Raw genomic sequence first — 14,964 nt, forward strand, 5'->3', positions numbered from 1 at the left:
GTAGCTCTACGTTACAGTGTTGATAGCTGTGCGCTGTTTGTAGGACAGTGTTGTTTGGTACAGTAAGTGGTGTTGGGTAAAACCCCACCGGAGGTTGGTGTAGGGGTAGAAGGTTGGTGTACACAGAGGAGGAAGTGTAAGTGACCCAGTTCACATTATCTGGGTGAAAAAGAAGAGGCAGAAGTATGAAAGTGCTGAATTGGTGAAAAAGTTGTTTTGTTTCGTTCATGTGGCTTTTTTTAATGAATAGAAGGTTTGTTCTTTTGAGACAGAAGGGTTTTTTTTGTGTGTGTGTGTGTGTGTGTGTGTGTGTGTGTGTGTGTGTGTGTCATCGTTCAGTGGTTCAGTGGCCTGTTCTGCTAAATGGACGTTCCAGTGTACAGTGTCCTCGCTGTGTGTGTCTGGTGTCTGGGTTTAAGACACTGAGGATGGAGGATGGAGTTGTTTGGAGAAGACGCTATCGGAGCGATTGTATGTTCTTTTACAGCCGAAACAGATGGAAATGTTCTGTAACAGCAGCACAACACAGGATTAAACCTCAGTGAAGATCTTTAACACTCATGGAAGGAGTCTCCAGGTTTAGTGCTCTGTATCTGTAGTCTTTACAGGAGAACTGCTATAACATGGGCATGAGCAGAAACCTTCATTTATCTTCATCCACCAGTATACAATATATCCACCCATCTAATTATCTATCCATTAATCCATACATAATCTATCCATACATTTATCTATTTATCCATCCATTTATCTATTTATCCATCCATTCACCTATCCATCTCTACATATATCTACCCATCCATTTATCTATACATACATCCCTCTATCTACCCCTACATCAGTCCATACATCTATCCATCCCTACATCCATTTATCCCTACATACATTGATCCATCTAATAATCCATCCCTACATCCATCCATCTATCAGTACATCCATTCATTCGTCAATTTATCCATCCATACATCTATCCATCACTGCATTCATCCATTCATCCATCCATACATTTGTCCATCCATTCTTACATACATTTATCCATCCATACCTGCATTCATCTGTACATACATCTGTTCATCTCTACATCCATTCATCCATACATCTATCAGTCTTTATATAAACTGTATAGAATGAACAGATGTGAAGATGCTGTGGTGTAATGAGATGGTAAGTGATTGTTCTCCTGTAACATCACACCCAAATGTGTTTCATTCCATCCATCCACAAATGTATTTACTTGTTTGTTTGTTTGTTTTTGTTTATGCTGAACTGAAAACCCAAAAGGTTCCCGCTCTTTAAAATCCAGACTTCAGTCCAACAGCATTACTTGCAGCTGCAGGTTTTTCTCAGCTGTGACATCACACTGCACTTCCCATATGTGAACTCAAAATAAATGCACTTCACACTTTTTCTCAGCACTTGTTTAGCATGACTTCATTTAGTGGAAATCGCTGAGAAATTCTGCTGAAGATCCTGTTTTGGAACAGCTGATTGACTGTTAGATGAATCTTACTGCACCTGATCTAATCAGAAGATTTGTTTCCGTGACATATGTGTTGGGTTGTGGCTTTGTTTTCTCAGAAAGATACGGTGTGAAGTGTGAATGATCTCAGCCTGTTCGCTCTGCTCGCTGTGAGCCGATGAGGTCTTCGTCTCAAGGGTTTGCAGCACCAGGGTTCAAATCCCGTGCTGCGTGCAGGTTCATTAGAGCCGAAACCACGTCAGCTCACCTGCTGCTGCTGAAGGCTCGAGGTGAAATCCAAACTTAGGGTGAATTCAACCTGGAGAAATGCTGTTGGGGTTGTGAGATACCTCCTGCCCCAATGTTCATATTTCTCCTTCTCCCATATTTTTATCTTTTAAAGTTGTGGCTTCCTGTTTGCACTTCTGCTACAGCAGCTGTAAACACCCATTCCCTCACCAGTCCAGGTGAATCAGGGTTAAAGAAACATGAAAAAATCTGTATTTACTGATTCACCCCGTGATAGAAGACTCGCTGACTGGAAATGTTCCAGAAACATCTCCTTGTCATGATTTCCTCATGATTTCCTTGTTAGGTAACATGGTTGTTGTTACGTGCGATACTTCTGCTGTAGAAATCCCAGAGCACGGTGGTCAGAGATAAACAATCTGACACCTTCTGAACAATCAGAATCGAGCTTTGGAAGATTACCCATGAGATGAGGTTATGAGGTTTGCTAGAACATGATCGTTTCTTTAACAGCTTCAGAAAGCCTGGTTAAAGAACTCATTTGCATGAATTTGAATAATGTTGTTCTACACCAATAGATCATGTTGGTGATGTTCTACACCAATAGAACCTGCTGGTGATGTTCTACACTAAAAGAACATGTTGGTGATGTTCTACACTAACAGAACATGCAGATGAGTTACAGCCTGCTGTAGGAATCCTCAGATCTGTCCTGATGAATTGAAATTGCTGAAATTGGAGAGTCTGTAGAAGATGCATCTCTGCTATCAGTGCATGAAGTAAAGTTCTGTGAGCGTGTGTAACACCTGAATACTGTAATGATTCATAATCGCACTGTAATGTGGGGTCATGGCTTTCCATTTTCAGCCTGGTTCCTCTTAAGAGTTCCTCCTCAGGACATCTCGGATGTATTCGTGATCTTAATCCGGATTTCTGCTTTTATGTGACATTTTTTACATTTATTTTGCAGCCATGTTTTTAAGGGTGTTGAGAAAATGGGATCACGTTTCTCTTGGATTATCATCTCCACATCGAGGAGATTCAGGATTGGATCCTGCTTTATGTCGATCTTCTCTGTCCTATATTCCTCCACTCTCCAAATGTGTCAGGACACATGACTTTTCCACACAGATGTGGTTCTTCTCCAACTGTTCCTACAAAGACACACAATTGTGTCAGACGTATTTGGATGCTGTAGCATGAGATTTTCCTTTACTTGAACTAGGAGACCCAAACCTGTTCCAGCATGACACAAAGTGCACAAAACCAGCTCCATGAAGATCTGCTTGACGTGGGTTGGAAGTGTGTGGAAGATCTCTTTCTATAAACCCTATTAAACACAAATGAATGTTTCACGCTGACTGCACCCCAGGCCTCCTCACCTTCACACCTACATCAGTCCCTGACTTTATTAACACCCTTGTGGATGAATTAAATCTCCACAAATCTAGTGGAACATCTAGTGGAAGGGTGGAGGTTCTTATAAGAGCAAATGAAGGCCGGTATAGTGTGTAGAGCTGCATGTGTTGAGTTCAGTGTTCCTCAGGTGTTAGATAAGCGTGTGTTGATTGAGATCGGCTGTGTTGTGTCTGTAGCAGTGTGGAACTACGTGAGCAGTGGCAGACGAGGCACGTACACTTCATGCTGACGTCTGAGACGGGGGAGATACCAGGAAAAGACTTCCTGATCCTTTAAGGGGTTGAAGTGTTTGTTCAGGTGAAGCAACAGTTCCTCACTCGTTCTATAGATGGCTGATGGATCAACCTTTGAGTAGATGTGTTCTCAGATTTATAGATGAGTTCGTTCTATAAGACTCATCACAGACATTCTGACACACACTGTTCCAAGACCTGAGATGGTCAGAGAAGGTCTTAAGGTCCATCAGGTGTGAACTGGAAATACAAGCTTTCGATGATTTCACACAAGATGAAGGTGCAGGATGTTGTGTGTCTCTCACATTTTTATGTGCCACTGTGTTGAATCATTTCCTTCTGAATGTCCAGAGTTTCACATCTGCATTCTGAAAAATCCCCCACACACACACACCACACACACGCTCAGGATGGAGGGAGCAATATGAAACACGACCAGACGTTCTCACTTCTTGTCTGAAGAAGTCAACCGTTAAGTGTGTTCCTTTTAATAAACGCCACTTCCTCCATCTTGGATTTACTGAAGCAATGTGTCATTCTTTCAGCGGGGAATCACTTCACCTCTTAATACCATCATGATGATGCCACATCTACACAAACCATGAATATTAGAGAGAAGTGCAGTAGAACAAAATGTTGCATCACACACAGGATCTCATACAGAGAGAAAGAACATCATCACTAAAGCAAGAAAAAAGGGGAAAAAAGACACTGAAATGGAAGCAGTTTGTGGGGTGTTTGTGATGTGTATGTGCATGTTCTGTCAGGAATGTACTCGGCCCTCCTGTGTGAACTTGCGCAACATATTTGTATTTTGAATTCCAATCAAATCTAAACTGAATCCAAAGTGACTGCAGCTCGACTCGACTCGACTGAGAGATGACACGAAGAGGGACACGGTGTGTGTGTGTGTGTGTGTGTGTGTGTGTGTGTGTGTGTGTGTGTGTGTTTGTTTGTGAGTGTGTGTGTTTCGGTTCTCAGCTTTTTATAGATGTTGTAGATGTGAGCTGCTAAAACTGAGTCACAGGTCAGAGCTGAAGTGCTGCAGAAACCTGAGATGTTCTGGAGATTCATACAAACACAAAAGATCCATCTATCTATCTATCTGTCTATTTGTCTATTTGTCTATCTGTCTTATCCGTCTGTCTGTCTGTCTGTCTGTCTGTCTGTCTGTCTGTCTGTCTGTCTGTCACCCGTCCATTCATCCACTAATCTATTTTCCATCCATCCATCCATTTTATGTCCATCCATTCATTTATCTATTCATCTATCCATCTGTCTGTTTTCTGTCTGTCTATCCATCCGTCTGTTTATTTTCCATTTGAGGTACAATATACATTGTAAAAAATGTGTTGAAATATAAAGTGTAATATATTTTTATCATGTTACCCTTAAGAGTTGTTTCTTTATAAACACACACACACACACACACACACACTCAGGTCATTGTGTGGAAGTGGGTTTAGTACAATTGCAGGAGTTTTATAAAGTGAGTGTAAAAGTAAAAGCCCTGAAATTCTGCTTCACTGTTACTGGTGTAAAGAACGAAAGCGAGACATGGCGAGTTCTCAGGGTTTTTCTCCTCGGTGGACTCATTCGCGGTGGAGAACACGGCCACAAAACCCACTCGTTTCTTCAGAACATCCGAGACGTTTTCTTCACTCGGACGTCCAGTTCCTGTACAGAAAGTGTGTGAGGTGAAGTCCAGCTCTTCTGTCTCATCTCTAACGCACTGATCCTCAAGTGTCCAGTGTGGCTGTAATTACTCGCTGACTCAGGAGATGTAGGAGGTGTAGTACATGTTCTCAGAATAGATACTCAGCAGAGCCGTCCTTTAACGAAAGACTTGTCTTCTTCTATCTTCTACACAATCGATCCATTATCACATCTTCTCGCGTCTAACCGCTCGTTTCCATGGTTACAGTTCTACATCATCACTGATGTATTTGTAGTTCTTTTGTAGATGTAAAAGTGAGATTCTGAAACTGGACCACAGGTCAGATCTGTAGTGCTGCAGAAACCTGAGGAGATTCACACAAACACAATGACAAAATGATCCATCCATCCATCCATCCATCTGTCCTTCCATCTTTTTTTTTGAGTCTGTCTCTCCATCCATCTGTCCATCCATGCAACCATCCATCCATCTGTTTGCATCCATTCCTGAATCCAGCAATCCATCTATCCATTCATTCACCCATCATTTCATTCATCCATCCATCTGTCTACCTGTCTATCTGTCCATCCCTCCATCAATCTGTCCATCAGACTGTCTGTCCGTCCATCCATCCATCCATCCATCCATCCATCCATCCATCCATCTATCCTTTTGTCTGTCAAACCCTCTATCTGTGTAGCCATTTGTTCATCTTTCTGTTTGTCCATCCCTCCATCCTTCCATTCATCCATCTAGTTCAGCAATATTTGTGTTAAGGCTGTAAATCTACAGAATTCTACAGATCTTCTGATCAGAACAGCTTTACCGCACGCCATACAGTTTTGTATTTGGATATTTTTAACCTTCACTGAGTGCATTTCAAGGTCATCTCAGATCTCCATCAGGATCCCATCAGGATGAATCGGAATGTTGGCATGGACGTTGCGGTGTGTAGCAATCAGGCAAGCGCTGCAGATGCGTCTGAGATAAAACGCTGGAGTGTATTTTCTGAATTGTGTTTGAGTCAGCAGTCAGAAAAACACGTGAGAGTCCTGCACGTGAGAGGAGCCATGGAGTCAGGAGGTTCCTTCACTTCCTGTTTAAGGGTTTCTCTGCTTTCTGGAGGTCAGGATCAGGAGCCATCGTCTCCCATTTGGAGACGTAAACTTTTTAGACTGGAAGGCTGTCTGTGTGCTTGAACAGGACACATGGACGGAGATCTGGTCCTCAGAGGACGTGTTGATGTAGCAGGTTGTGTGTGTTGTGTACAGTTTGTGAGATTGTGTATCTCAGTACTGAGACTCTCACAACTCTGTCATATTACTGATACTCATTTGAATATATGTATTTATATACAGCTTACACAAATACGACACACACACACACACACACACACACACACACACACACACACACACACACACACACAAAACCATCTGATCATCTGCTTCTGTTTTTCTGCTGCTGTTTCAGCACTGTGTCCATCTGTTTTACAGCTCAGGCTTCTACCCTCTGCCCCAGTAACAGGAATATGATCACACACACACACACACACACACACACACACACACACACACACATATATATATATAAACAGGCACACACATATATACAAACAGACACACAAACACATATACACAGAAAATACACACACACACACACACACCAGGGTTTATTTCCCCATTATCACTTTTATCTCTCATATCAGCATATTGATAGTTTGTGGTTTCTCTTGTTGCATATGTGTGTGCGTGTGTGTGTGTGTGCGTGTGTGTGTGTGTGTGTGTGTGTGTGCGTGCGTGTGTGTGCATGTGTGTGTGAGAGACGTATTTCTGCAGTAAAACCACATTGTACACTCTCGTGCTGCACGTGTGTGTGATAGAGAGATGACCACACAGAACAGAGCAGTTCTCAGAACTCTACCCCACACAGGGGTATTAACAGAGACGCTCAGTGCAGATTAGCCACCGCACGCTATTATCCAGCCCAGCGTTAGCGCTGAGCTAAACTGGCAGCTGTACGCTCAGGTTAGCAGGTATTAGCAGACTGATGTTACAGACTGAGGATATTGTTGTTCTGCTCATGTAGTCATTACCATGGCAGCACGGCTCATTTGAATGCTCGTTATGAAACGCCGTCTCGTTATCGTCAGAGCCGATCTTTTTCCTCGTTCCCATGAAGCCTCTGAGATTCCTAATATAGTTCATGCAAAACACAGGAACACTTCAGCATTCAGCATGGACACGCCCCCTCCTTCATCCTGCTCCTCCACACAACCTCTATCACACCAGCTAGCGTGCAGACTAAACGCTTTCCAGGTATTTCAAACATCCTGCTATTCATTTGCATACCTGCCCACGATTGGTCCAATCCATAGAGCCTGTTTTGTGACATCAACAGCTCCAAACTTAATTACTTTACTAGAACTGACCTGTGCAAGGCCACGCCTACTTTATTAGAACTGAGAGATACATAGGCCACGACCCCTTTGTGAAAATGGACCAGAGGCCACACCCACATTGTTGTGATAGATTGGAGGCCATGCTCCAATATTGTTGGCCACGCCTCAATGTTTTATTTAGTAGTAGTTTTGTGAAATAATGTTACAGATTTTTTAACGTGTGTGTGTGTGTGTGTGTGTGTGTGTGTGTGTGTGTGTGTGTGTTGCTGCAGAGAGCCCTGGTCGTCCTATTACACTCTTCAATCTTCCGGATGTTTCTAACACCACCACACTGCTGCTAAGTAATGATGAGGAGACGCTGTACATCGGAGCGAGAGACGCCATCCTGTCCCTCAAAATCAGCAAAACAGGAAGCCTGGAGCTCAGCAAGAAGGTGTGTGTGTGTGTGTGTGTGTGTGTGTGTGTGTGTGTGTGTGTGTGTGTGTGTGAGTAAGGGATTTTGTGCTGCAGTAGGTGATCATGAGACGTTCTGTCCTTCTCCCCTCCTGTAGATTGACTGGTCTCCTACAGAGACAGAGCTGAGAGAATGCATCATGAAGGGCACCAATGAGGTAAACGGGGGATTAGCTGGGAACTTACATCACGTTATGTGTCTCATGGACGTTATGGGTAACCCCATGTGTGTCTCCCCTTCTTTCTCTTTGTCGCTTTCTCTCTCTGTCTCTGTCTGTCTCTGTCTGTCTCTGTCTCTCCAGATGGACTGTGCAAACTTTGTTCGAGTGCTGCAAGTCCTGAACTCCACACACATGTTCGCCTGTGGAACGTTTGCCTTCGGTCCTCGCTGCAGCTACATAGTAAGTGCTCGTGCTTACACTCGTTTCTCTGTGTCTTTCTCTCTCTGTCTCTCTCTCTCTCTCTCTCTCTCTCTCTCTCTCTCTCTCTCTCTGGGTGATGAAGGTATTAATGGTGTTGTGATGTTTATGACAGAGCTCTGAGGATTTCTCTCTGTCCTCGAGTGCTGGCGAGAAACATGAGGAGGGACGAGGACGCTGTCCATACAACCCCTACAACAAACACACCGCCATTACTGTGGGTAAGAGTCGTCGATTTATCTCTATCTGTCTGTCTGTCTGTCAACTGGTCTCTCTCTCTCTCTCTCTCTCTCTCTCTCTCTCTCTCTCTCTCTCACACACATGGCTGAGTTTTTCATGCATCATGTGACTTTGTTTGGGTTTCCTTTGTCAAAAAATATGGTCCTGTGTTATCTCCAACTGCCTCATTCACTGACTGTGTGTGTGTGTGTGTGTGTGTGTGTGTGTGTGTGTGTGTGTGTGTGTGTAGGTGGAGAGCTGTACACCGCCACAGTGGCAGACTTCAGAGGGAATCGTCCTGTCATCTCTCGGCACCTGAGTGAAGGAGATCGAGTGGACATGAAGCTGGACGACACTCCGGGTTGGCTGGAAGGTCAGAGTCCACAAACAGTAGATGTGTATCCTGTAGACGAAGGCAACAAGAGAACGCTGGTTTTAACATTCTTTTATTTGCCTTACAGATCCCACCTTCATCAGCTCCGCGTACATCCCGAGCGAGGAGAAGGTTTACTTCTTTTTCAGCGAGATGGGACGCGAGTACGACTTCATCGAAAGGTTCACGGTGTCTCGCGTGGCTCAGGTTTGCACGGTGAGGAACTTCCTGTGGAGTAAACATGTTTGATTGATTGGCTGGAGGTTCGGATGTGAGTTCAGAGCATGTGTCTTCATGACCTTCCTGAACTCCATGGAAGATTTCAGTGTGTGGTGGAATTTCTGTGGTAAACACAGGGATCTTCATAAACGAGGCACAAGATGAATTTGGAGACGAAAATGAGAAATAGAAGGAAAAACAGCACCAGGAGTAAAATTCCAACAGCTTGATTATTAGTAGAGACAAAACACACACACACACACACACACACACACACACACACACACACACACACACACAGTTTCTCATCATGTAAATAAATGTAATCTTCTGGCACTACTTTATCTCTTGGTGTAAGTCGGAGCAGAAAGAAAATAAGACATTCTTCACCTCCGCATCTACAAAAATGGATTATCGCTTGGATTATCACTGGAGGCCTGAAGTGTTGAATAGGGTTTAAAGCAGGAGATCTTCCACCATATCCAACACATGGATCTTCATGAAGCTGGCTTTGTGCCCTTTATGTCATGCTGAAACAGGTTCAAGTGAAGGAACAAATTCATGCCACAGCATCCAAAGACTCGTATGCTATTGCGTGCCTTCAAGCTTGGAGAGGAACCGCATGTTGCTGGAGAAGTCGGGTGTCCAAATACTTTTGATGTGCAGTGTATATTTGTTGTTATTGTATGTAATATATGTATGTATAATATGTGTATTTGTGTGTGTGTGTGTTCAGAGCGATGTAGGAGGACAGCGGACCCTGCAGAGAAGATGGACCACATTCACCAAAGCCCAGCTCCTGTGCCAGGCCAGAGACGAGCTGCCCTACAACGTCCTGCAGGACATGAGCACACTGTGGCCCGCAGAGGGCGCCAGCGAGGACGAGACGCTCTTCTACGGCATCTTCAGCTCCCAGTGGTGAATAAGAGCAGATCCTTTCATCGCGAGTGGTGTGGTGTGGAAATGCTGAGATGTTCTGTGTGCCATGGACTGAGAAGATCTGATCTCCTGTGTGTGGTGTGTGTTTTTCCTCCTGCAGGTCGGTGAACTCCGGGCGCTCGGCGGTGTGCGCCTTCAGCCTCAGGGACGTCAAGGACGTGTTCGGGGGGAACTACAAGACGCTGAACAGGGACACGCTGAGATGGAGCTCACGCATGCAGGAGAAGATCGCCAATCCTGGAGAGGCAAGAGAACGCTGTACTTCCACCACAGCAGCATCACAAATACACTCTGAGAGATTTGTGTATGTATTGACGTGTGTGTGTGTGTGTGTGTGTGTGTGTGTGTGTGTGTGTCTCCACGCAGTGCGGTCTCCATAACTCCTCGGATAACGTCCTCCGCTTCGTCAAGGAGCACTTCCTGGCTGATAAGAGCGTGTCTCCAGCCAATCAGGGCCTGGCGTTAGTGTCAGGTGACCAGCGCTATACCAACCTCGTGGCTCAGAGAGTGAAGGGGGCTAATGGGAGGGAATACACCGTCCTGTACCTGCTCACAGGTAACACACACTCATACACTCGCCACTCATCACACACACACTCGTCACACACATCACGCTAACACGTTTGCTTGTTGCAGAAAGCGGCTTTCTGCACAAAGCCGTGCTGGCGGGGGGCGGAGCTCACATTGTCGAGGAGATCCAGGTGTTACGGGAACCGCAGAGGGTCACGAACCTCCTGCTGTCCATCTCTAAGGTAACCCTGGGGTGTGATTCAGGTTGAACAGAGCTGTGTGTGTGTGTGAGTGTGTGTGTGACTGTGGTTTGTGTCCCGTGCAGGGTGTGGTGTTTGTGGGCTCCTCAGAGGGCGTGGCCTCGGTTCCTCTCTCGGCCTGCGCTCTGTACCGGAGCTGTGCCGAGTGTGTGTTAGCTCGAGACCCGTTTTGTGCCTGGGACTCCACCAGGAGAGTGTGTGCTCATGTCTCAGCTGTCACTGACCAGGCGTATGTATTCACACACACACACACCCATTGTTGTGTATGTTTTCAAGTTACATAATAATAAAGAAATGTACTTTAAATGCGAGGCGGAAACTAAACACACCTGCAGTACCCACTTACTGAATGAATATGTTGCTGAATGCACTTTTAAACCTATAATATATTTGTGTGTGTGTGTGTGTGTGTGTGTGTGTGTGTGGGATCTCCTTAGTGTTCAGGATGTAGATGGAGGTAACGTGTTGAAAGTGTGTAAAAACTTCACAACACTGAATCCCAGAGGACGCTCCGTCACCACCACTGTTTCTCACAGTGAGTACACACACACACACACACACACACACATACACACATTATACACATTACCCATACAATTACACACCCTACTCACACACACATATGCACATTACATACACTATTCACACACACACACACACACACACACAAACATACACACATTATACACATTACCCATACAATTACACACCCTACTCACACACACATACGCACATTACATATACTATTCACACACACACACACACACACACACACACACACACACACACACACACACATTACATAATGCACTATACTACACACACAAACGTACGTGTCCCAGTAATTCTGTGTGGCTCCCTCTGTAGGTGAGGTGGTGTCAGTGTCTCTGAAGGAGGTGGTGCGTCTCCGGTGCAGGACGTTGTCTCAGCTGGCTACGCTTCACTGGGAGCGTTCGGGAGCTGAACTGTCTCCTGACATCTACATAAAGGAACACGGCGTCCTCAGCTTCCTGGCCACGCCCACCACCCTGGGCTCGTACAGGTGTCAGGCCACGGAGAACGGCTTCACGCAGACGCTCTGCCTTTACGAGGTCAGACAGAAGGAGGACCCCAGCCTTCAGCCCATCTCCACTTCTTCCACTTCCTCCACTTTCTCCACCTCCTCCACCCTCAGTCCTGCGCCTGCGAGAGAAACCACGCCCCGGGAGAAGACCGAGACGAAGCCCACGACGCAGACGAGCGCTTCCACGCTGATTCCAGCCGTCACCCAGGCTCCTGCTCACGGATCCAAACACATGCTGCAGCACGAGAGCAGCGCGAGCTACCTGAAGGAGCTGGTGGCTGTCTCGGTGCTGTTAGCCATGTGCGTCTGTGCGTTGCTTTTGTTAGTGGCGTACGACCTGAGGAAGACGTATCACAGCCGGACGGCGCCACATCTGTCCTCGCACGACAGCGATCAGGAGCGGGAGGTGCTCCAGGGGGAATCCCCTCACCCGGAAAAACAAAGCAGCGAGAAATCGCCACACCCCCCGAACACGGGCGTTTCCAACGGCTCGAACGTCTATCTACCCAACACTCCCATCTGAGCCCCGCCCCCCGCCTTGCTTTTTTTTCAACACGTCTCTGTTTTGTATCGGGGGGGTTGTTAGGGGTTGTTTTAGGGGGGTTGTACCACACTTTACGCCTTTACGCCTTTTTCCGTCACCTGCATCTGAGCCAGAATGAACCCTCTGCGTGGTTCTGACCCGTCCTTCAGACCGGCGCTGGGGTTTCAGCCGAGGAACGAAACTAACGGAAAGAAAGTGTTCTACCTAGACATTAACGTTTCTATAGTAACGACTCAAACAAAGCCTGGTACGGCGGATACTCCCGCGTAATCCACTCAAACTAACAAACTAACAAACGTCGTGCTTATTTAATAACGAACGCATGAACGGAGAGACTTTACGATCAATGCGTACGATTTCCTTCTTTTTTGTTTTTTTGACTGAGCCTTTTTTGAGCTTTACGAGTGAGATCAGAGTGAGAGAGAGAGAGAGAGAGAGAGAGAGAGAGAGAGAGAGAGACTGGTGAAGAAACAAGTGTTTATAGCTGCTTTCACTTCACCCATAACTTTTTTTGGGACGTAGCTAAAGGTAGCTATAAACGGATAAATGTGTGTTGATGGTTCTCAGGACGGGACGTTGCACTCTGTTATCTGTCTCTCAGAACTGCACATGATGTTTGTTTTTTGAGAGGAATGAGGAAGATCAGAAACCCTCAGAACAAACTGCTTTTATTTTGTTTAAAACTTCGTCTGAAAAAAATCTCAATGTTCATCGATAACACCAATAAAATGCCTTCAAACGGGGCCTGAGGATGATCCACTCAGTTAGAAAAATATAGTGTACTGCTGAAAGTGTGTGACCAGAAGATAGAACTTCTTTATGAACATCCCATTCCACTTTTAGTCTCCATTCACTCCTAGAAGAAGCTGTTCTGGGAAGATGTTCCACTAGATTTTTGTGGAGATTTTAGCCACAAGGCTGTTGTTAAAGGCAGGTACTGATGTAGGTGAGGAGGGTTGAAGGAGATCTTCCACACAATTCTGACCTATTTGAAGCAGATCTTCATGGAGCTGGCTTTGTGCTTCGTCATGCTGGAACAAGTTTGGGTCTCCTAGTTCAAAAATTCCACACATGCAAAGTCGACCTACACAATTATTCTCTGAAGGTTTGGAGAAGATCCACATACGGCTGGAAAAGTTGGGTGTCTTGATATTTTGACGGCACATCAATCGCTGATCCTATCATCACGAGACCTTTTTTCCCCATCCTGGTTCGTGAGGTCTGGTCTAAAGGTCAACAGTTTGACCTTGAGCGAGTCTTTCTGAGCAGTGTGCCATGTGATCGCAGATAAAGCAGACATCTGAGTGCTGAAGTTTCTCCTGAAGATCCAGGAGGACACGAAGGACAGTTACGTGGTTCGGTCCACACCAAGACAGAAGATGATTAACTCTCCAGTTCACATTGGAGACGTCTGGTCCAGACACGCACTTCTTCTTCTTCTTTTTTCTTTTTCCTTTCTGTGAATATTTCTGTACAAACATGGCACATAAGAGCAGTCGGAGTCCGAGTGAATGTTTTTAAAACACGAGATGTGGTGAAGATCTAAACAGCTTTACTCAAATCTCATGGATCTGTAGCTCCTGCAGTATTTCATTTCATTCTTAATTTTATTAAGTTAATAAGAAGAAGAATCCTGTAGCTTCTAGATAAAGTGCTACGTATTTTTGTAAGGTACGGTGATGTTACTGTCGCAGTGTTGTTCTTTATTCCACACCTGGTCGTCTCTACTGAGTGATGTAGATCTGAGGATGTGCAGAACCTGTGGAAAGTGTGCAGTGGTTGATGGTTTGAGAGACAGACGTTCATGTGCCTTTTGTTTCTATACAACAAACTCTATGAAAAATTAATTCAGCCAAACAAATCTATAAATGTCCAGATGTTCCACTTTATTTCCAGTGAAAAATCCTCCTTTAGCATGAAGAACCGATTTACACTCTCACAATCCACACAGTTCCTTTCTCAAATGTTCAGCTAAAATATTGTGTAGAACTCGCCAAAGTTGGAGGTTTCTTTCTTCTTCATCTCAGAGCAGTTCAGTAGGACTGAGGTTTGGTGACTGGGCAGAACGTTCCATGATGGATATCAGTCTAGACGTCTGTCTGCTTTTTAAATAACGCACAGAACTCAGACGTATTTGTTGCTTCGTCTCATCGTCTTGTTGTACGGTGAAGTCGCCTCCAATGAGCCGCAGTCCAGACGGAGTCACATGGTGCTGAAGTACAGAATGGTTGCCATGTTGGATCACTTCCACTTTCCAAAACCTTCCCTGCTCTAAAACAACCCCAAACCATGAATCTTCCACCTCCATGTGTGGGGGTGAGGGAGTCTGATCACATCTCGTTCTCACACAAGTTCTTCTGGTAGAGACACAAATGTCCCACAGAATTTTCCACTCCTTCACTGTCACATTGTTCTGATTTTGACTTTGGCTGAAGTTTTGTTGCACAGAAACAGAAGGAACATGTAGAAAAGACTCCACACTTTTCACAGCTGCTGTACTTCTCGGGACGTAACGACGCAAACAGCAGATTTAAATCTCTTTGTATT

General features: G+C 45.2%; 1 protein-coding gene across 7 annotated transcripts in view; it reads left to right on the forward strand.

Annotated features, from left to right (window-relative positions):
* Nucleotides 1-13,160, forward strand: part of sema4ab (sema domain, immunoglobulin domain (Ig), transmembrane domain (TM) and short cytoplasmic domain, (semaphorin) 4Ab) — a 33,510-nt gene extending 20,350 nt beyond the window's left edge. For all 7 annotated transcript variants that reach the window (XM_046843766.1, XM_046843765.1, XM_046843768.1 and 4 more), the window contains exons 3-15: nt 7,691-7,851; nt 7,970-8,029; nt 8,174-8,272; nt 8,406-8,511; nt 8,760-8,882; nt 8,971-9,098; nt 9,838-10,019; nt 10,141-10,285; nt 10,407-10,596; nt 10,677-10,792; nt 10,876-11,039; nt 11,248-11,345; nt 11,678-13,160. In XM_046843766.1, the coding sequence (XP_046699722.1) occupies nt 7,691-7,851; nt 7,970-8,029; nt 8,174-8,272; nt 8,406-8,511; nt 8,760-8,882; nt 8,971-9,098; nt 9,838-10,019; nt 10,141-10,285; nt 10,407-10,596; nt 10,677-10,792; nt 10,876-11,039; nt 11,248-11,345; nt 11,678-12,396 (2,291 nt within the window). In that variant the 3' untranslated portion in view covers nt 12,397-13,160. The remainder of the gene's footprint in view (nt 1-7,690; nt 7,852-7,969; nt 8,030-8,173; nt 8,273-8,405; nt 8,512-8,759; nt 8,883-8,970; nt 9,099-9,837; nt 10,020-10,140; nt 10,286-10,406; nt 10,597-10,676; nt 10,793-10,875; nt 11,040-11,247; nt 11,346-11,677) is intronic.
* Nucleotides 13,161-14,964: the final 1,804 nt, after the last annotated feature.

This window comes from Silurus meridionalis, chromosome 29 (genome assembly GCF_014805685.1).
Source record: "Silurus meridionalis isolate SWU-2019-XX chromosome 29, ASM1480568v1, whole genome shotgun sequence".
Taxonomy (NCBI): domain Eukaryota; kingdom Metazoa; phylum Chordata; class Actinopteri; order Siluriformes; family Siluridae; genus Silurus; species Silurus meridionalis.